Source organism: Botrytis fragariae (genome assembly GCF_013461495.1).
Source record: "Botrytis fragariae strain BVB16 chromosome Unknown tig00000001, whole genome shotgun sequence".
NCBI classification, from domain to species: domain Eukaryota; kingdom Fungi; phylum Ascomycota; class Leotiomycetes; order Helotiales; family Sclerotiniaceae; genus Botrytis; species Botrytis fragariae.
Window position 1 is genome coordinate 1790193 of NW_023500987.1, and position 21667 is coordinate 1811859.

Consider the following 21667-nt stretch of genomic DNA (forward strand, 5'->3'; position numbering starts at 1 on the left):
ATCTACGCAAAAAAATAAAGAAGCACAACACTTAGATGTGTAGCTAGACTTCTTGCCTATCATTTCCTTCCTTTCAATGCATCCGAGTCCAGCAGAACACCAAACCGATAGGGCTTAGTAGCCTTTTATAGCTATGCCATACCGAAAAAAACATTTACTCGACGGTAACTGACTTGGCCAAGTTTCTTGGGAAATCGACGTTGAGACCACCGGCAACAGCCAAGTGGTAGGAGATAAGTTGGAGTGGGAGAACGTTGAGGAGACCTTGCAAGCAGTCAATGGTAGCTGGGATCTCAATCTTCTCGGCTTGACTGGTCTGGAATTCCTCATCTCCGGGGTTGCAGATAACAATCGGCTTGCCAGAACGAGCAATGACTATAGACATTAGCATTAGTTATGTAGATAAAACTTTTTGGGGGGTGTAAACATACCTTGTTGATAAGCGTTAAGAGACTTAGCAAAAATCTCATCACGAGTAAGAATCATGATGATTGGCAAATTCTCATCAACCAATGCCAAAACACCGTGCTTAAGTTCACCAGACATGACAGCCTCGCAATGAAGGTAAGAAATTTCCTTGATCTTGAGGGCACCCTCCAAAGCGGTGGAATATTGGCTACCTCTACCCAAGAGCAACAAACTCTTTTGATCCTTGAAGGTTCTGGCACAAAGCTCCTTGATTGGTTGATCGAGCTCTAAGACCTCCTTGATTTGTCCCGAAATCTTTCCAAGTCCATCCATAATGGCCTCGCGTCTCTTCTGTTTCGAGGAACGATCTTCACTCAAGGACAGAGCAAACATGATCATAGCAATGAACTGAGAAGTGTACGCCTTGGTAGAAGCAACACCAATTTCGGGACCGGCGTTGACGTGGACACCACAGTGGGTGAGGAGGGAGATGGAGGAACCGACAACATTGACAATACCAACGGTCAACGCACCGCGCTCTAAGCAGTATCGTAGAGCCATCAAGGAATCGGCAGTCTCACCAGATTGAGAAACGAAGACACAAGTGTCATCACGGAAGACGGGTGCTTGTCTATCGAGGAAATCCGAGGCCAGCTCGACGGCAATTGGAATTTCGGTCAGCTCTTCGAAAGCACCACGAACCGCCATGCAGGAGTGATAACTAGTACCGCAAGCGATGAATATGATTCTTCTGCAACGTCGGATAGTGGCGATGTATGATCTCAAACCACCGAGTGTGACTGTCTTGTTCTCGACATCCAAGCGTCCTCTCATTGTGTTGATGACTGATTCTGGTTGTTCGAAAATCTCCTTTTGCATGAAATGATCGAATTTGCCCTTCATGATCTCTTGGAGTTCCAACTCAAGAGTTTGAATTGTGCGGACATTGGATGAGCCATCAACCTTGGTGAGTCTGTGGATGTTCAAGGAACCCTCATGGATGTGAGCGATATCATCATCTTCAAGGTACATGACCTTCTTGGTGTGCTCGACGATAGCGGAAGGATCTGAAGAAAGGAAAAACTCGGTTGGCATTGGAGCTCCATCATCAGTCATGAAGGCACGGGATTGGGATCTGTGCAACAAGGACTTGTCTGCTGGAGCAAGAGCATTGCTAGCGGAGAGGAAATTTCCAACGCTGGATTTCTTCAATGCAGCGTTTTGTGAAGCTTTCTCGGCAGGTAATGGTCCATCCTCAGCGTACTCGACGTCAACAAAATCAACCTTCATGCGCTTCTCTGTTCGTACACCAATAACCAAGGGCGAACCCTTACGTGCAGCAATAACCTCATGTGGGTAGTGTACTGACTTCATCAAAAGACCAAAAGCACCTTGCAATTCCTTGATAACTGCCTTTGCCAAGTCTGTGAAACCAATTGTTGGGTGTTGGTCGTAAAGGTATTTTGCAAGCTTGGCAATGCATTCTGTGTCGGTCTCGGTCTCAAACTTGAAGCCCTTTGATGTCAACAGAGTCTTCAACTCCTTGTAATTGGTGATGATACCATTGTGTACAACCGAGAATTGCCAGGAGGGGTCAGATCTGCAAATCTCACATCAGCAATGTATAACACCTTACAATAGCTTTACGTACCTGTGAGGATGGCAATTAAGACGAGATGGAGGACCGTGAGTAGCCCATCTGGTGTGTGCAATACCGGCGTGGGAATCGAAGACCTTGGTGAGATCTGGCTTCTCCTGCTCGATGAGAGCCTTCAACTTTGCAACTTTGCCGACCTCCTTGAATGCAAAGACTTCATTCTTCTTGTCTCCATCGATGGCGAGACCAGCAGAATCGTAACCACGGTATTCAAGGCGCGAAAGACCTGTAGATTGCAAATGATTAACTGGCAGATCCCAAAAATTTGATGAAAGGTGTGCGGGTATTGAAAGGTATTGTTGGTTGAAATGGCGGTATATACAACACCTCTGTCAAAAGGAGGGGCAGTTTGTGTATCTTACCATTGACAAGTGTGTCAAGAATGTACTTTCTATCCTTCTCCACCAAGTAATTAATGTATCCGAAGATTCCACTGAGAAGACGGTCAGTTAAATTGTCAAATCTCTATCGTCCTCGACCTCGAAGGATAGCAGGCCTTTCCAAAGCATATATACATACCACATTGTTGCAATAAAAGGGGATGTGTTCTATTGGGATCTAGATATTGGTAGGATGTGCAAGAAAGGGTATCGAAAGCAAGAACGATTGTAGATTAAAGGAAAACGAATGAAAATGAGATGTATGATTTCCTTTCCTTTCGTTGAGGGATGTGGATGGTTTTAAGGGGAGTAAGAGGGAAGAATGGTGGGTTGGATATTCTTCGTCTGAATGTAAACGTGCACGTTGTCACCCCCACAGCCTTTTGCCTCTTAACCTGTCAAGCCTGTTAACGAAAAGAAAATACGGTAACAACTTACAAGTGTTTACGAATCTATTAGCTACTATGATACGGGGCCAATTGGTTGTTGCTGCGGATCTCAAACATGCTAATAGGTGACTACTATGTTAGTGTTGAATAACTGGATTAAGAACCCTTGAGGCTGTATCTCTCGTACTTTTCAAAAAGAAATCTTACCTGACCAACCCAATCCCGAATAGTCTCACTCTTGGAACCCGTATCAATACGCCTTTTCTTGTCAATTTTGACCTCAAACTTTTCAGTTTCTTCTTCTTTCCCACCTTCTTCCTCGTTCATGTACCAATTATTGAGGATGCTCAACAGGGGAGCATTCTGCCAAAGCTGTATAAGCCACACAATTGACCCACCTGTTAATCTAAATAAAGCAACATTTCAAGTTCTCCAGGCACAGGGGACTTAATCAGGTACCTAGGGTCGCGGGGGCATAACTCTATCCAGACAAATTTCCTCTACTGAAGCTTCATCATGACGTACAATCTTGAACTCTGTACTATGTGTATGGGGGGTGAAAGCAGAGGTTGTAAGTATCGGCACGATATCGTATAAGTGGTACAGTACATCAACGGAGGATTTCACAGTCGAATTCAACCACTGAATCTGAGCTCAATCAATTGTGAATACCATGAATCAGTCTAACAAAGAAGAACCGGAGAACCCGTCGTTTTAGGGTTACCAGGCCATCCACCAAATCACACCGTATCACCGCCAGCTGAGCCAGCGACCTGCACGCATTCCTTTTGCGGGACAGTGGCTTCACGTTGTGTGAGGCACTATTACTGTTGGCCATTTATGCAAAATTCGCATCTCTAATCGGCCATCAGGATTGTGAGCTGGGCAGATGTGTTTCCTTTTTGCCGGTCCAAGAAATGGTGTGCTTCGCGCTTCTTCTTCAAGCTACAGTAATCTATATCTGGGTTTTATGTAATTGTAGATTTTCTTTCGGCGAATCAATATATTGATTTCCTTTTTGACCCTCAAACTCCCCGCCAATCAACCCCACAGGAACCATTGTTGAAGATATACCGTACCCTAAAAACCTAATAAGGAAGGCCCCTTTTCAAGCGAGCATGGAACATAGCTTTGTGGGGGCAATAAATGGATGCACTCGAATTACGGTTGATTGAAATTAGAAAAAAGAATTTTATTTCATGGCAAGCTGTCCCGTTTGTACAGGTTCATGGAGTTCCAGAGAAGTTCTTTTTAATGTGGTATTCTTACAACGTCGAGCGGTATGCCCAACCATCCCTCAATTATGCGATGCGCCATGCTAAAACGAAATCTATGTAACAATCATAGTTTTTGATATTCCAGCTTGCCTTCCAATTTCTTTGATTCTGCCACTTTACGAACAGCTTTATTGAAATCGTCCTGGTTGACGGCATCTCTGTAATCCTTGATAGCAAATAAACCACTGGAAAAGTTAGCAAAGTCTTATGTGTAATGTGCCGAAGGAATACATACGCTTCTGTGACAACGTTTCGTAAATCTGCACCGTTCAAACCATCACTCATCTTTACCACACTTTCAAAGTCGACCTCGCCATCAATAACAACGCTGGAAGCATGAATCTTCATAATTTCCAATCGTCCGACCTCATTTGGCAGAGGGATCTCGATCTTCCTGTCGAGACGACCAGCTCTAAGGAGCGCAGGATCAAGGGTATCTGGACGGTTAGTAGCCATGATAATCTTTGTCTTTCCCAAGTAATCGAAACCATCGAGTTGATTCAACAGTTCCATCAAGGTTCTCTGAATTTCACGATCTGCCGAAGTTCCCTCCGAAAACCTACGTCCACCAATGGCATCAATTTCATCCATGAAGATAATACATGGCTCGTGTTCCTTTGCATAACCAAACATCTCTCTGATCAAACGCGCAGACTCTCCAATGTACTTATCGACGATAGCAGATGAGACAACTACATCACATTAGTATGACTGTGAAAATGATGTCAAGCAAAACTCCTACCCTTTAAAAAGTTTGTCTCCAAACTGCTGGCAACAGCTCTCGCTAACAAAGTCTTTCCAGTTCCTGGAGGTCCATATAACAAAACACCCTTCGGAGGCTTGATACCAACTCGCAAAAACAATTCCGGATTTTTGAGTGGCAGTTCGATAACTTCTCGCAATTCTCTAATCTGCTCATTCAAACCACCAATTCCACCGAAGCTCACTTGTCCTGGATCTTCCAAAGACATATTATAAACAAGTGGATCGACTTCTCGAGGTAACATTCGCATAATTGTGAGAGTAGTCATGTCGAGTGCTACACGGGTTCCTTGCTTCAACTTCAACTTATCAACTTTCGACCTGCAGCCGACAACGTATCTGGGTCCAGATGATGCTTTGACGATGACTAGAATATTAATGTTAGTGATGTTGGATTTGAATTACCGCTGGCCTACTCACATCTCTCATCATCAAGTTGTTTCAAAACCTCGCCGATAATTTGTCCAACACTTTGTAGGGCTTTGATATTGTCCTCTGTATGGTCAAAGTCCTTCTGCAATCCCTTAATTTCTAACCGTAAAGCCTTGAGCTTTGCCTCCCATTCTCTAGACTCCAATAACTTTTCCCTGAATGTGTTCAACGCACGTTCGCGCTCCATAACGCCGTCGGTAGCCATCTCGAATGTCGCAAGGAGTTCGCTAGTGTTTATGAGAGGCTTTATTACGTAGAGGTGATTGAATTATCGAAGATGTAATACGGGCGTTGTTTTCAAAATTGCGTGGAAGGTGTGTATGATGAAAGTAAAGGTATCAAGATGGCTTAACTAAGTTGCATGCGAAGCTCTTGTTGCCTGTGGATCGAGTGAGCTCCAAAATTTAGATGCCTGAGGTAAATATAAACATTAGTCAGGCCGTACTTGCTTTAAGTGAACCAATAATATCAATGCTTGATTTATACAGCATTCAAATCAACCTCAACCTCAGAATCTATAACCCAATATATCGTCTACCGAGTACATTCCGTTGATTGATCATTGCATCGCTCTGTTTACCTGCATAGACTCACTACCAAGCGATACATCTACAGTACTCCGAGGGAGCCCAATTCTCCGACCTTCAAGTGTGCCACATTACCCAGGTACCTACCTAAAGCTTCTCAACATCACCTGCAAGTAGGTATCCAGTGCTGCATTTAGAGATATAAAGCACCCAAAACTCGTAGAAGACACGATTCCACCTTCATATACCAACAAGATGAATCGGGACTTTGTATCTTTTTGGTCCTTTTCCAACCTCAAGGTTTCGACTGTGACGACAGTGATGAAAGTTATGATGTGATCATTTAGGACATGTTCCATTACTATCTTTCATGCCATACAGGTACAGTGAATATCAATGACCTTGGCAGGGAGGTACATTGTTCGTCTTTTAGACTCAAGACCCAAGAGCACTCACGAAACTTTCTTCAAGTCGGGTCCGGCCACCGGAGAGGCGAAATAGTACGAGCAAAGCTCGCAAAGCTATAGTCTAGACATGGCATTGGCTTGAGATACTACTCCGTAGACACACGTAGCCATTTTTAAGTTTGAAAGTAGTAACAATCCGGCTCTCGTCTGTCAATAATGGTTGAGATCTAGAGAGTGCGGGACGTGCCATTCCCAAACATCGTTGGTGTTAGTTTAGTAGGTCTGACTTGTACTTGGATGTTTCAAACTTTCAACAAACAGCTTCCAAGATAGTTTCCAAGGTCAACATAATTCCACTTTATATACACGTTGATACATTTCCACCCAAAATCTGCATAAGGTCGTGCACAAACGTAGGTGTAGATACATTACTGTTATCCAATCGAGCCAGTCAAGACTTCGGCGTAACTCACTTACTAAGAGTAACTCCGGTCAGCAGGGATTACAGGCTGGTACGGGAAGGGTCGACGCATTGGCACGTTTGGTGGGGCGAGGGGTTGAAAAAGATCTCGTTCTTCTCTGTGACTCCAACTTCTTGATCTTCACTTTCTCACAATCACATCTTTCTTTTCCCAAAGTCACATTAAAATTCAAGGTAAGACCATCTTGATGATATCCCCCTTCAACTGTTGTTAGTATCTAGGTATCTACCTACGATCAAGAGCTTCATTTCTATCTCTTGATTAAAGTGAATCAATAAGTAGAGGAAGAAGCTATACGCTGAAGCTCGAGTTGGTGCTCTCACCCCACCATCCTCATCCATACCGATATTTTCTTCTTCGATATCCGCCATTTATTCCAGCATTTTTTATCATTTGTATAATTTGATCGATAAGCCCAAATACTAATGATAACTCCTCAACAGAAAGTCAAAATGGCTATCACTAAGATTCACGCACGTTCCGTCTACGATTCTCGTGGAAACCCAACCGTCGAGGTTGACGTTGTCACTGAGACTGGTCTTCACCGTGCCATTGTTCCATCTGGTGCTTCCACTGGTACGTAAATCGCTCCAAACGCTAGAAAACTACAAGGCTGATCGGATGGCACTTCAGGTCAACACGAAGCCGTTGAGCTCCGTGATGGAGATAAGGACAAGTGGGCTGGAAAGGGTGTTACCAAGGCTGTCGCCAACGTCAATGATATCATTGGCCCAGCTCTTATCAAGGAGAACATTGATGTCAAGGATCAATCCAAGATTGATGAGTTCTTGAACAGCCTCGACGGTACCCCAAACAAGGGCAAGTTGGGAGCCAATGCCATTCTTGGTGTTTCTTTGGCTGTTGCCAAGGCCGGAGCTGCTGAGAAGGTCAGTCACAGTACATTCTCACAATCGTTTGCTTGCCTAATGCTCAATAGGGTATCCCACTTTACGCTCACGTTTCCGACCTCGCCGGAACCAAGAAGCCTTACGTTCTCCCTGTCCCATTCATGAACGTTCTTAACGGAGGGTAAGCAATCTGGCAGTTCTGAGAATTGTAGATTAGTTCGCTGACAACGCATAGTTCCCACGCTGGTGGACGTTTGGCATTCCAAGAGTTCATGATCGTCCCTTCGTAAGTTGCTACTTGCACATTCCACATACAATAAATCATACGCTAATACAGTCTATAGTGCTGCCCCATCTTTCACCGAAGCTCTTAGACAAGGCGCTGAGGTTTACCAAAAGCTCAAGTCTCTCGCCAAGAAGAAGTACGGTCAATCCGCTGGTAATGTCGGAGACGAGGGTGGTGTTGCACCAGATATTCAAACTGCCGAGGAGGCTCTTGAGCTCATCACTGAGTCTATCGAGGCTGCTGGTTACACCGGAAAGATGAACATCGCCATGGACGTTGCCTCCAGCGAGTTCTACAAGGAGGATGCCAAGAAGTACGACTTGGACTTCAAGAACCCAGAGAGTGACCCAACCAAGTGGATCACCTACACTGAACTTGCCGATCAATACAAGAACCTTGCCAAGAAGTACCCAATCGTCAGCATTGAGGATCCATTCGCTGAAGATGACTGGGAGGCCTGGAGCTACTTCTACAAGTCCTCCGATTTCCAAATCGTCGGTGATGACTTGACTGTCACCAACCCAATCAGAATCAAGAAGGCCATTGAACTCAAGTCTTGCAATGCTCTCTTGTTGAAGGTCAACCAAATTGGTACTCTTACCGAGTCCATCCAAGCCGCCAAGGACTCCTTCGCTGCTGGATGGGGTGTTATGGTTTCTCACCGCTCCGGAGAGACTGAGGATGTCACCATTGCTGACATCGTTGTTGGTCTCCGTGCCGGTCAAATTAAGACTGGTGCCCCAGCTAGATCCGAGCGTTTGGCCAAGTTGAACCAGATCTTGAGAATCGAGGAGGAGCTCGGTGATAAGGCTGTTTATGCTGGAGAGAGCTTCAGAACTGCCGTCAATTTGTAAACGAGTCGAAGATACTTTGACAAAAGTAAGCTGGGTAGGTAACTGTGTTATGCGGGATGAGCGATACCATAGCCAGAGTAATGATGAATGATACCTAAAAATGAGAAACAATTCGACCAAAATATTTATATATTGTGTTGTGACTGTAACGGCGTTATTATTACCTTATAAATGCAACCTATTGTTTCCATTACTATAAAGAAACCAGGACAATTTTGTTACCATTGTACATATTGCAGTCTGTGGATGTGGATGGAAAGGTTTAAACTTGGTTGATGAGCTAACACATTTGTAACTGTACAAGGTTAATCAATCGGGACCAATCAAGATTACTAGGCACTGTCTGTTCCGATCGGTCTAACTTATTAACTACTGGCAGTGGGTACTTGCCTATTAGCAAGTGCGGGCGCAAACCTAAAGACAAACTTCCAAAATCCCTCTTTCTTAATATTTTCCTTTCCACTACCACAACACATAGTGAAGACTATTACAGCGAGGCTTTTGAGACTCCAGGCCCAGTGATCGAAATAGTCCAACCAGAATCAATAAAAAAGGTCTTTTCACCGGAAATCTAGTCTTGAAAATGCCTGACAAGTGGGGTAAGTGGCAGAATATTTATTTTTTCCACGGCGTGTTCTGCGCGGAATGTCTCATCAAATAACGAGCACTTTGAAGGTTTGGTTGGAAGATCTACCGCCATGTAAATGCACAAAGAAAGCACTTTAAACTGACCGCTACTCTACCAAATAGATGAGGAATCCTCCGGAGAGGAATCATCGGAGCCAACACCCGCACAAACCGCCGTTTCGAACCGAAGAAAGTTCGATGACGAGGAGGATGACGATGAAGTCTTAGATTCCTGGAGTGCCGCCGAAGATTCTGAAGTTGAGCGCGAGAAGGCAAAGGTTGAAGCCGAGCGAAAGGCCAAGGCTGATGCATTGGCTGCTGCGAACAAGAAGTCAAAGGCTCAACGTGTCGCCGAGAAGCAGGCCGAGAGAGCACGACAACTGGCAGAAGGTAGCGATGAGAGCAGCGAAGAGGATGAGGCTACAAGAAGGGAACGCCTCAGACGAACTGAACAAGAATCCGATTTGAAGCACGCTGAGGATCTTTTTGGCAACATTGGTATCAACTCTCGCAAGTCTACAAGTGCCGCGAACGCAGTGCAAATTGATGAAAAGAACCCCGCCGCGACTGTCGATTTGACAACTCTCCCACTTTTCGATCCTAGAACCAAGCAGCAGTTTGAGAAGCTCCGCGAAACTCTTGTCCCTCTTATTACCAACAATGTCAAGAAAGCACAATACATCATCTTCTTACAAGAGTTCACTAAGCAGATCTCCAAAGAACTTCCAAGTGATCAAATCAAGAAGATCGCCAGTACACTGACAGCTTTGAGTAACGAGAAAATGAAGGAGGAGAAGGCAGCTGAAAAGGGAGGAAAGAAGTCTAAAGCACAGAAAACTAAGACTACCTTAAATGCAAGCAGGGACACTATGGGCAGCAAAGATACCCAGGCCTATGATGATGATTTCGGAGAGTAAGTTTGTGTTACCCTTTCTTCCACGAAACAATTATTGACTGATTGCAGTGATGATTTTATGTGAAAGGGCTTCAGTTATAGTTATCATAACTCAGTCTCTCCAGCGTCTACGAAACTGAGAATACATCCCCAATCAAATTTTACGCGGTCCTACTCAGGTACAAAGGTATTACTTGTATCTGGCGAGCCCCATACACTGCTGCATATACAAAACCTGCCGAGGATGAAGTTGCTCCTTCACGAATGCACGACGAAACCTTGATACATAGATGACAGCAAACGGTGCTGGGTCGGAATTTGAGTCGGTTTAGTGATTGGAGGTGTTAATGACATGGCCGGTCTGATATTTCTAGGTTGCACTTCGGTTCTTCCTTGACCTCAAGATTTGCTATACATACTACTAGTCGGATTCAAGCATGAATAGACATAGCGAGTACGACTGAATCTAATTTTGGGAATATACCTGTTTTTATACCTCTTTATACGATTTCAATCATCTGTCTGTCTCCAGCAAGTGATGCACTATTTTTATCATAACTCCTAAGTCTAGGTTGAAGAGTCCATATGAAATTTGTTTGACCAAAATCTCCACTCTATGTCCAATCCCACAAATCTAAAATTCATACTCAATTTCTACATTTTATATCTTACTCGAACTTCTCGCTGACATGTTCCTCTCACTCCCCACAACTAGCGCAACGTGATGACTGATAGCGACCAATTCTCCCTCCTCATCCCAAGCCGTCAACTCTATATCCATGCGCCCATTTCTCGTCTGCTTTCGTTCAACTCGAATGAAGAGCCATTCAATGCCAGTCGATGGGAGGGACTTCTTGAAATCTATATTTAAACAAAGAGTTGGGAACCAGTACTTTGCGCCGGGAATAGTGGGTTTAGATTCCAAGGAGGTGGAAGGGGCGGTGGTTGCAGAGAGGAAGTCGGTGGGGAGCGCAAACATGTCACAAGCGTAGCCGAGACTTTCGTCAGTCCACTGGTTGACATTTGGGTTAGAATTTTGGTTTGATTTGGGGCGTAAGGTCAGGAGAATATGGTAAGCGGGGTGGAGGAGGTGATTATGGGTTCAGGCTCGGTATTATAAAAGAAATGCGGTGCTTACAAATTCGCCAGTGGATAGTCGGATCCATTCGTCTGAAATACTAGGAGCAGGTTGGGTGTGAGGAAAGTAAGTGTGGGCTTTTGTGCTAGCTTTACGGAACTTGGGGAAGGCCATGCCTTCGTGGCGATAGTTGGGGTCGTTGTCAGTTTTTAGAACTAAAATTCGAGGGTTAATTGGTGAGATTTGGAAAGAGGAGATGGCAGGGGGGAGCAAAGATGAGGGTGTTGGATGGAACATCGGCTATGCTTACGAGAAAGAGAGACGGGGAGGGGGGCTGGATGAAGAACATGAGTGTGAGGAGAAGAAACGCCTTCTTCCGTCCTAGTATTAGAGTGCGTGATATAACCGACTACTTCAACGCGGTCACCTTGTGACAGGGTTACATGGAGAACAGATGTCTGTCTCCCGAGTTTGGCATCTTGGACTAAAGAGAACATTAGTACATAGAATCCAATCTATAAGATGAAAGATACATTTATATAATGCTCTCGATAGTTAGAAGTCATGGGAAAGACTAACCGGTGAAGAGGGCAGGGCCAGCTTCAGTGCGCCGCAAAAACTCCAGATGAAGTGTGATGGGGTTTGGTTGTTTTTGGGCTGACAGGGTGGTGCGAAAATGAAGGGCAGAGACTTGGAGAAAGACGCCAGTTACGAAGCCGCCATGGGGAACTAGATCTCCAGTAAGACAATGAGTTCATGGATACATGGGTAACCAAGTAGAAAGTTTGGTAAGGTGCTTATCTACCTGATCCAATGCACCAGTCCTGCGTCAATTGTTAGTATGAGAATCTAGTAAAGCGAAATTGTATGTTGAGAGTAAGATTGTTCGTAATCATGCTTGTATAGCTCAGAGTCATCAAATCGATTTATGTAATATGTATCAAGAATCTTACATCGGGAAAGTTTGCAGAGTAAGTATGTGAAGTCAATTGTTGGACCTTGGTAGCATCGGCAAAGTTGCTGCCTGTGTTTGATGAAGGAAGGGACGTCATGTCGTATATACAAACGTGTTAGGTGAGACAAGATAAGGTGTGGAATGATTGAAGAAATGGTGTACGAAACAATCAACGAAGCAAATCAAATTCTTGGTCTAATTATATATATAGGAAACCTGGGGAACTTCTTGTGGAGAAGGGAAGGGTGGAAGATATCTTGGAGAGGTGAGCCGTGGTTTGAGACATACCGAGGTTGGTGTACATTCTATCGCTTATCGATTAAAAGGGTGATACGCTTGTACCTTCGGAGGCTTTTGTTCTATTTTACGAATACTATACTAGGTATGGAGGTACCTAGGTATGCATCGAGATTTTTAACTACAAGGTGCTTGTGTAGTTGCTTGTGTAGTAGTGATCCGCAGCAGGGCAGGATCTCGTATCAAAAATACATTTAGTATACGTAGTAATGTATTTGCCGCGAATCTGCCTCTCTCCAAGGCAAATCTTCAGATATTTTTGGTCACACACATCACTAGATATGGAGGCGCATATATAATATAACACTCGTATCAAACCTTGAGTGAAACTGGAACAAACTCCAAGAACCGTGACTCTTTTGTTATTAACTTGGCTGGAGAAAAAAGACCCCCTGACTATCTGCTTCCACTACCTATCTAGTATCTAGGTACCGAAAGGCACTTGGAGCCCGTGGGGCCCGTTTAATGCCAAGTTATACTCTATCGCTTTTAAATACGTTAACAGCCCTGTGATTGTTGGTCCTGGTCCGTTTCATTCACAAGCCCAACAATGTGCGTCAGCACCAAGGGCGTGGGCGTGGGTACGGGTATGCTGTAAGAGGCTGTGAACAATAATCATGGAGGAATTTGAGTATTTTATATTTTAGGTATCAGTTATTAGGGAATGCAATAGTGAAAAATAAGAGTCAAAAGTAACACGAGACACAGCAGAGGGGAAGAATGCACGGGATTGTATCACATACAATCTAGAATTTGAGTGATATCCTTGCTTTGCTTACAAGTCAGAAGTAAGATTCATCTAATTCCATTTATTCATCTAATTCCATTTATACATCTACTATTGCGACTACTGCTATCTACACTTACTCATCTACTTACATGAACACCCTCTCTCTACCAGGGACTAATAAGTAAGATCCTTCACAGCCTTGCATCTACTTTACCTCACAGTAACTTCAAGATCCGTTAAGTCCACAGCAGTGAAACGACTGTTGAAACAGACCCAGATACCGGCCCAGATACAGAAACTACATCAGGGTTGCCTTTAATAAGAGACGAACTAAAGCAAAGGCTAATCTTTTACCACTACGACCAGCACCCCGTCTAGCGAGAACCTTACTGTACCGGTCTCCCAGTCTCCCAGTCTAGCTGCTAGGAAGTACTCTTTACTTTCGACTCTAGCAATCCCATAGAGTTTAGGGTACCATATCATATCAACCTTATACGCCAAAATAATCAACCGAATCCCTTCTTTATTACATTTGTTCTTAATTGCCATTATACAGATTAGATGCCAAAAACATCATCTTCTTTACAGTGTTCGACAATATTGTCAAGAGCAAGGGCCATACCTCTTGCAACGACTTCCAACTAGATAACTTTAGTGGGGTAAACCCTGAGAGACAGAGGGAAAGAGAGCGTGTGTCTGTGTTGGAGAGAGTGTGAGAGACAGTGAGGAACGTACATACATAACAGGAAAATGGGTAATGTTAGTAGCAGACCAGATGATGGCGCGCCATTGTACTTGAGGGATCAAACTCGCTGTTAGTACTTCCATTGATACTCCCCAAATTTTGAGAGAAGGAGGGGACTGATTATGATATACTACTAGTAACTATATCGTCCTTGTCAATCACCAATCAGCGAAGGAAAACACTCTTAAACATTGTTCCAAACGGCTTTCCAGCAACAAGAGTATCTGCGATTCGCGACCTTGGAGATAGTGCTGTGGTGGAATATGTCCAGGTAACGATTATACATACATATACATTGCATTTGTATTACCAAAAATCCTAATCAGAATTCTGCAGGACCCTGATACACTTCCTGGCGCCGCTCCCAATTTCCTCATCAAAATCAATAACGAAGAAGAACTTACCTTCAACTTCACATTCATTATTCGACAATCGCAAGGATTTCTTCCTGCAACGAATGGCGCAAAAGATGTGGTCGGATTGATAGATTCAGTTATAAATGGACTTACATATGTATCCGCCTCGACGGCGCGAGAAGTAGAGAATCTAGTCACTCGAGAATTTCATGCCGATCCGAATTTGCACAAGAATGCCAATGTACAATTGGTTGGGGATTATTCTACTGGAGGCAGTCAATCAGTGTCGTTCGAATGGTCTTGGAAATGGAGACCTCCAAAGCCAACAGAGGACCGCGGGGGTGGTTGGAGAAATAATTGTAGTGTACGTTCGGCCGGATCGCATATGTTACTCGTCCTAACATTTCTCTAGTTTCTCGAATATGATCAACGAGCGCATCGATTGAATACACTGGCTAGCTTCTCATTCTGGGTTTCAAGTAAGGCTCTAATTGATTTGGCCCCAATCATCTACTAACAAGGACCTAGATTCACAACCGTTAAGTATGCCAGGCTCGCCATCTCCCCCATTCCATCTTGTTCCACCCCCAAAATTGCGACTTCCCTCTTCTCAATCCCTCGATTCTCGTGTGAGCGGACAAGAACCTTCCTACGAAGATGCACCACCGTCGCCAAATCCCCTTAACCTCGATCTGGTTGTTCCTCAAAGTCAAATGGCGGATGTACCCAAGGTTGATGTTTCTTGTCAACGCCCGGGTGAAGATATGAGCGCCACCGAAGATGGGCCGTTATTCAGAGCTACCATGAAAGCATTAGAGCAGAAAACTGGAAATATGCGCACACGGATGAAGAAGGTTCTCAGAAAGGCAGAAGCTGCGCAAATTGCTCAGATGCAATGCAACGATGCCATTGGAGGATTTATGGAAGCGCTTCGAGAAGCATCTAATTCGAATGCAAACGCAGTTCAGCCCGCTTTGGACCATTACTTTGATAAGATTGCGCGGGAGATTTTACAGTATGAGAGGCAGAATGCTCTCAATCTCGAGAAAGTCATTATAGAGCCACTTGCAAAATTATATACCCTCGATATCAAACAAGCTGAATCAAAGAAACGAGACTTCGAGGAAGAAAGTAAAGATTATTATGCATATGTCTCAAGATACTTGGGTCAACGTCAAGATTCCCTCAAACAGAAAAAGCGCGTTGAGAGCGATACAAAATACCAAACGAAACGTCGGAATTTCGAGCTGAAGCGTTTCGATTATTCTTCATTCATGCAGGATCTTCATGGGGGGCGAAAAGAACAAGAAGTTTTGTCACACTTGACTAAGTATGCAGATGCTCAGACAAGGAGTTATCTCGCAGCAGCCAAGAAGGTGGAACAAATGCTTCCACAGTTAGAAGCATTGAGTGCAGAAGTGCAGGATGCAGACAAAGAATTTCAATACCAGAGGACTGAACGTGAAGAAAAACGGCGCAATCTCGAGAAGAGTACTATTACATATGTGGAACCTGAGACAGTTCCTGCAGTCCCAGTTGAACCCATCGTACCTGGAACCTCGAGTTCAGGGAATGGCGCATATACATCAGATTCTGAGCTCAACAGAGCGGATAGCACTGGGCATCAGCTGAGACCGGTGCCGACAAATAGTACAATTGCTACAGTCAACAATGGTGGCACGACGGAGTTTTCTAGATCTCCCGGTAGCCTCTCGTCTACAGTGGGAGGACAAGTAGGAAGCCCGGGCGCAAATCCTCGGTTTCGTGGCATACGTGACCTCGAAGAAAAAGATCACAGTCAAATCACGGCGAGTGAGAAGTTGGGCACGCAGCGTAAAGAGGGTCTTCTCTGGGCTCTGAGCAGGCCTGGTAGCCATGTAGATCCAAGGGGCCTAAATAAGCAAGCTTGGCACAAGTAAGTCTGACTCGCCATAGACGCAGTAACCCCACTGACTTTCGTAGATTTTGGATTGTACTTGATGCCGGTAAACTCTCTGAGTATAGTAATTGGAAGCAGCGACTAGACCTACACATGGAGCCCATAGATTTACGTATGGCATCTGTTCGTGAGGCTCGCGATGCCGAGCGCCGTTTTTGTTTTGAGGTCATAACACCTCATTATAAGAGAGTATATCAAGCAACATCGGAAGACGATATGAAGAATTGGATTTCCGCTATCAATAATGCGCTTCAGAGTGCGGTTGAGGGTAGAGGTATGAAAGATTACCCAGCCTTGGCGCCTCAGCCTGAGCCTCATTCGATCCGAAGAGATATTGGTTCGATATTGACAGGAAAGAGTTCTTCGATGAACCACGGTCATTCTTCAAACCATACTAATGTCTCTAGCACAAACAATGTGTTTAGAAGAACGACTGTTGGTGCAAGACCTGCGTATGGCCGTTCGAGTAGCAGTAGCTTTGATGAAAGCCCAGATAAACTATTACAGCTTCTACGAGAAACGGATCAAGGAAACTGCTGGTGTGCAGATTGTGGATCTGGAATCAAAACAGAGTGGGTGTCGATCAACTTAGCCATCATTCTTTGTATCGAATGCAGTGGTATTCACCGCTCCCTTGGGACACATATCAGCAAAGTACGCTCCTTAACTCTCGATATCAATTCATTTACCACGGACATTGTTGAGTTACTTTTATTGGTTGGCAATCGTGTCTCCAACATGGTCTGGGAAGCTAGACTTGATCTAGCTACAAAACCCGCGCCACAAGCTACACGCGAGCAAAGATTGAAATTTATCACGGCCAAGTATGTTGACCGAGCCTTCGTGGAACCAATTTCATCCACCCTCTCACGATATGCTACAGCAGATGAGACCCTTCTTGCCGCAGTCAAGAAGAACGATGTCCAACAGGTGATATATGCCTTGGCGCTCAAGGCAAATCCTAATGTCACGGATAAGTCTCGTGGAACTCATTCAGTATTTTTGGCTCTCGCTGCTGCTGATCCAGCATCTCCAGCACAAATTACGTCTTCCACGCGAGTTGAGCCTCCTGCAAAGATTGTGCCATTCCCAATTGCAGAAATGCTCATACAGCATGGGGCTGAGATCCCAACCTCTCTACCCGCATTTCCGTTAAGTCGAAGCGCAACGCTGTACATCGAACAAAAGACGCAACGTGCAGGAGGCACCAGTGATACTTTAGGGGCCTTGCCAACCACAATGACCCCACAGGACAAGCTCAAGGAGCGGGAGGCGAGGTTGCAGAAACGTGTTAGTGCTGGCGGACGATTAGCTAAAACGCCCATCCAGGAACGTTCATGAAATTTTTTGATGGTATGACATGTCATGGTATGTTAATGAATGATGGATGATTTGGAGATACCATGGGATTAGCATTGTTGGCGTTTTTCGTGTTCTTGGTCTGAAATATTTTATTTTGTATTGGCTTAAGGCTGGCTTGCTTATATTATAGCTAGAAAGGTGGCTCGCCGATGGCTGGCAGGTTGGCACAATGATGAATGACACGGAGGTTTGCTTCATTGTACATGTATAGTGAGCGATGTATGGTATCGATATCCACCATCGCTTGAGGAATTGAAATGGAAGCAGGCAAGCCACTCGACACCTGGATTTGGATAGGTTAGGTTAGGAAAAGGAGAGGAATAATATTAATGGAGTATGAGTTATGTGGAGTGGATAGGTTTAGTTGGGCTTGCCTCAATGGATGGATGGATGCACATGCGATGTGAGATGGTGGAACGATGCTTTGTGTCATACACATACACATATACACATACATACATTACATTCTATACCTACTGAGTACTTTGTTGATTGTATGCATACCTCTTTATGATTCTGTGTATTGAATGGAATCGAGCAGGTGGAATGAACGAGGAGTCTCATGCCTACCTCCTACCTATCTACCTACCTACCTACCTACCTATGTATATATCCATCACATTTACATGATGCACTTACCTACACTTACTTGCTCAAAAAAGCCCGCATACTTACACACATTTCATTGTGCAAAAGAACATAGACGCCAATCGATTCAATCCATTACATATCAACACAACGTAACGTAACGTACTTAAAACTACTGCTGAAAGATATCTACATTGACTATACGATACTATACCATACCATACGATCCCTCGCGCAAAGCAATGCAACAAAAAGCAAAGCAATACAAGAGAGAGAAAACATCTTCCTTGGGCAATTCCAATCTCTTCCGTTCCTCCCACCCTATTATCCCACCGTGGCCTAATGAAGGGGATGATTATGGAAACAGAACAGGTAAATAGGCCCTAGTAGAGGGTATCAAAAAAAAGGGACTTCGCGTAAAAACAAACAAACAAATAAACAAAAGAAATGCGTTATTAAGTTAGGTATGATGTGGTCGTGAGGAAGAATATCACTCGTCGACGCGTTCATTTACACCCAGTATGGTGATGGTATCCATTAACTTCCTCCTCCTCATCCCCTTCATCCCCTTAACCCTCACATGAGTCCCTGTCGCAAGAGGACCCAGTCGTGGTTGATTATGTGAGTATTGTAGATAGATTTTGCCTTCGATCGTAGCCTTCAGCCAAACCCTCCATTCACAATCCTCATCATCACGCTGTCTCGGGTGGATTTCCATTTTCCTGTTTCTGGGCCTTCGACTTCCCTGGTACATAGTCCTTCTTCAGATCCTTGACTGCCTGACTTGGATCTTCAAGCCCAGCAACCAGTCTCTCTCTCTTGCTCTTGCGTCCTGAGCCCACCAGATCGTTCAAATCTTCCTCGTCACTACTACTGATCTCATCATCTGAATTCTGCACCATGTTAATTTCATTTCCTTCCTTCTTCTTGCGTTCACGTTGTCCTTGTTTCATCTTGGTAAGATGGTCGTCGGTGCATTCTTTTGTAACGATGTGAAGACCCGGGAGATTCTCATTGAGGAATTTCTTGAGGAGGGGAAGCAGGGAGCCCTTTGGTCGGTAAGTGCCGCTGTCATTGTCGATCACCAGTTCGTAATGGCTGGGGTCTTTGGGGGGTGCATCGTGGGGTGGTCCTCCTGGAAGCTCTTCGATTGGGTGAGTAGATTGGCTGGGATCATCAGCTGATCGACGTGGGTGTTTTAGTCGACGAATGAAGAATTCTCCAGAACACGCAATATAAATATTTACATCGCTGTGCATGGTATGTTTTGACAAAAGGTCAACACCGAACTCCTTGCCTGTTTCGGTAAATCGAAGAAGTCCATCGAGTGAGAGTACATAGGTGAATATCCTTGCGCCTTCATCAAAGTGTACCATTTTGAGAAACTGCAATGCGGCTTCTTCTGATCGGGCTTTGAATACTCCGTATTCTGTACTGTTACTGAAATTATACACACGGGCGTGTTGGTGATGAAGAGCTTTATTCAAGACTCGTCCTCGTAGACCGGCTTTTGAGAACATTCCTTTTACGAAAGGTTTGAATTCGACAAAGCGATGGTATAATTCAGCTGGCACTGGACCTTGAAGTTGTATCTGATTTGCTTGGAAACTAAATTGTTAAAATTGACATGATGTTAGGTACGAAGGAGAATTGCTTACTCGTATTTCTCAGTTTGTGGCTTATCTCCCGATGAGCTTCCAGGAGCTTTAGTACCAGCCAATCTTCCAATCATAGGCGAATAATGCTTGAAGAAATATGTTTCCGCGACAGTGTACATTCTGCCATATGGTTGCTCGGATGGTCCCAAGAATTCCGCGCTGACATATAGTGTAACATCCATGTGAACATTGCTATCAAACATAGCAGCGCAAGCTCGTACTCCATATGCTCTCTTGCTACCCATTCTCTTTTTGATCTCAAATCCTCTCTCTTTGAAACCTTGCCAATTTGGACCCAGTGATTCCACATGAATTGTAACATTTCCTAATCGGTCGTCATGATCTGCGGGGTCTTCATCGTATAGACGGCATTTTAAGCGGAAGCCACTTCCGGGAATACCAGCTACCGTCCAAGTCTTATTCCATTCCGGATTTGTATTTTTGTGTATGGTTTGGGTTCGCAAGACGAGATCTGGATCTTCCTTGTGCCGCTTCAATAGCGAGGATGTCAAAGTTGCCGTAAGAAAAGGGTCGGAGGAGCGAGAGTTGAGATCCGAGGCAGGAAGATTCTCAGCTCTGTGAAAGGTAAATCGTACAGTATACCCATCTCGCGCATGGGGAATTGGCGTCGCATCGAAACCACCAGGAGGATTGGCCTTATCTTTTAACTTTTGCTGTTTCTCGGTAACCTTTTCCTTTGCCGATTGCAATTGGCCTTGGTGTTGTTTCTCTACGTCGCCATTTTGCTGTGTGCCGTTTTGCGCCGGAGTTACTTGGGCTGCTGGACTCTCTTGCGCTGGATTGACTTGCGATGGACTCTCTTGCGCTGGGTAATTTGCGCCATTTGACATGTCGCCGAGTGCTTGACGATCGACTTTTTCCGACATCTTTGTCTATACTCTCCAGGAGAGTTTAGAATATTCCGCGGAGAGACGGCGTAATATTGCGCAAAGAAGAAAGAGTATTATGATTGTAGTTGTAAAATGAGCTTACAGCCAAGCTTTGTATGACAAGAAAATGCGATACGGAAGGAGGGGAGTAAAAAAGACGGAAGATAATTCTAATATCCTCAAGGTGACCAATTGAACGGAGAGAACGGGAAAGGATTATCACGAAGAGGCGCCCAAACGGGTTGGAACTAAGCCTTTTAATTGGGTTAATTTCGTCGATACAAGGTGAATGCGTATAATGGGCGCGAGTCAACAATGGAAAGTTTGACGCACGGGTACCACCGGGATTTGTGATGAAGTCGGATGGAGGGAGGGATATTGTTAATGTTATTTAAGTTATTTAAGCGTGTGAGAGAAGCTCAAGAAGTGACAATCAGCTTGCACAAAGTGAGGACTTGAAGCCGGGTATCGTAAGGTATCGTAAGGTATCGTCAGGTATCGTGCCGGAACGACTGATTCAAGCTTTTGCCAAGATGGATAGCATGAGGAAAGAGCTGGGTAGTTTACTTGGCAAGGTGGAAAAGTTGACGGGATGATAGGAAGAGGGCTGAAAGGAAAGGGCTAGTTGTACTTGAATTGGTACTTGTACTTGTGCGTGTTCTGGTGCCGGTACTGGAACTCGTCCTTGAATTCGGATGATGCATATAGAATGAAAGAAAACCAAAGGACTCATTATCCTCATCCTCATCCTCATCCTCATCCTCATCATATTACCCAGTCGAGTGACATGCCACAGTCTCCCTGGTCCCGTAGCTAATCGGTATGATTGCCTTCCTAC

The 21667-nt window shown here is 44.6% G+C and overlaps 5 protein-coding genes across 5 annotated transcripts; 2 read left to right on the forward strand and 3 right to left on the reverse strand.

Annotated features, from left to right (window-relative positions):
• Nucleotides 1-154: 154 nt before the first annotated feature.
• On the reverse strand, nucleotides 155-5510 carry Bfra_000549 (putative glucosamine-fructose-6-phosphate aminotransferase protein; the record flags this gene model as incomplete). The annotated part of the gene is made up of 10 exons (XM_037330995.1): nucleotides 155-375; nucleotides 432-2008; nucleotides 2060-2291; nucleotides 2428-2498; nucleotides 2917-2963; nucleotides 3042-3197; nucleotides 4236-4296; nucleotides 4347-4803; nucleotides 4854-5240; nucleotides 5294-5510. 10 exons carry the CDS (start codon nucleotides 5508-5510, stop codon nucleotides 155-157), a joined length of 3426 nt encoding a protein of 1141 aa, XP_037197328.1.
• A 1663-nt stretch (nucleotides 5511-7173) lies between these two features.
• Bfra_000550 (putative enolase protein) lies at nucleotides 7174-10525 on the forward strand (the record flags this gene model as incomplete). The annotated part of the gene is made up of 8 exons (XM_037330996.1): nucleotides 7174-7297; nucleotides 7355-7608; nucleotides 7659-7750; nucleotides 7805-7855; nucleotides 7914-8705; nucleotides 9223-9308; nucleotides 9460-10249; nucleotides 10357-10525. 8 exons carry the CDS (start codon nucleotides 7174-7176, stop codon nucleotides 10523-10525), a joined length of 2358 nt encoding a protein of 785 aa, XP_037197329.1.
• A 367-nt stretch (nucleotides 10526-10892) lies between these two features.
• Nucleotides 10893-12361, reverse strand: Bfra_000551 (uncharacterized protein; the record flags this gene model as incomplete). The annotated part of the gene is made up of 6 exons (XM_037330997.1): nucleotides 10893-11243; nucleotides 11370-11524; nucleotides 11620-11793; nucleotides 11889-12038; nucleotides 12115-12133; nucleotides 12263-12361. The coding sequence occupies 6 exons, from the start codon at nucleotides 12359-12361 to the stop codon at nucleotides 10893-10895; spliced, it is 948 nt and encodes a 315-aa protein (XP_037197330.1).
• A 1680-nt stretch (nucleotides 12362-14041) lies between these two features.
• On the forward strand, nucleotides 14042-17672 carry Bfra_000552 (putative arf gtpase activator protein; the record flags this gene model as incomplete). The annotated part of the gene is made up of 6 exons (XM_037330998.1): nucleotides 14042-14105; nucleotides 14174-14307; nucleotides 14373-14756; nucleotides 14805-14871; nucleotides 14921-16307; nucleotides 16355-17672. The coding sequence occupies 6 exons, from the start codon at nucleotides 14042-14044 to the stop codon at nucleotides 17670-17672; spliced, it is 3354 nt and encodes a 1117-aa protein (XP_037197331.1).
• A 1301-nt stretch (nucleotides 17673-18973) lies between these two features.
• Bfra_000553 (putative c2 domain-containing protein) lies at nucleotides 18974-20826 on the reverse strand (the record flags this gene model as incomplete). Its single annotated transcript, XM_037330999.1, has 2 exons — nucleotides 18974-19889; nucleotides 19940-20826. The coding sequence occupies 2 exons, from the start codon at nucleotides 20824-20826 to the stop codon at nucleotides 18974-18976; spliced, it is 1803 nt and encodes a 600-aa protein (XP_037197332.1).
• Nucleotides 20827-21667: the final 841 nt, after the last annotated feature.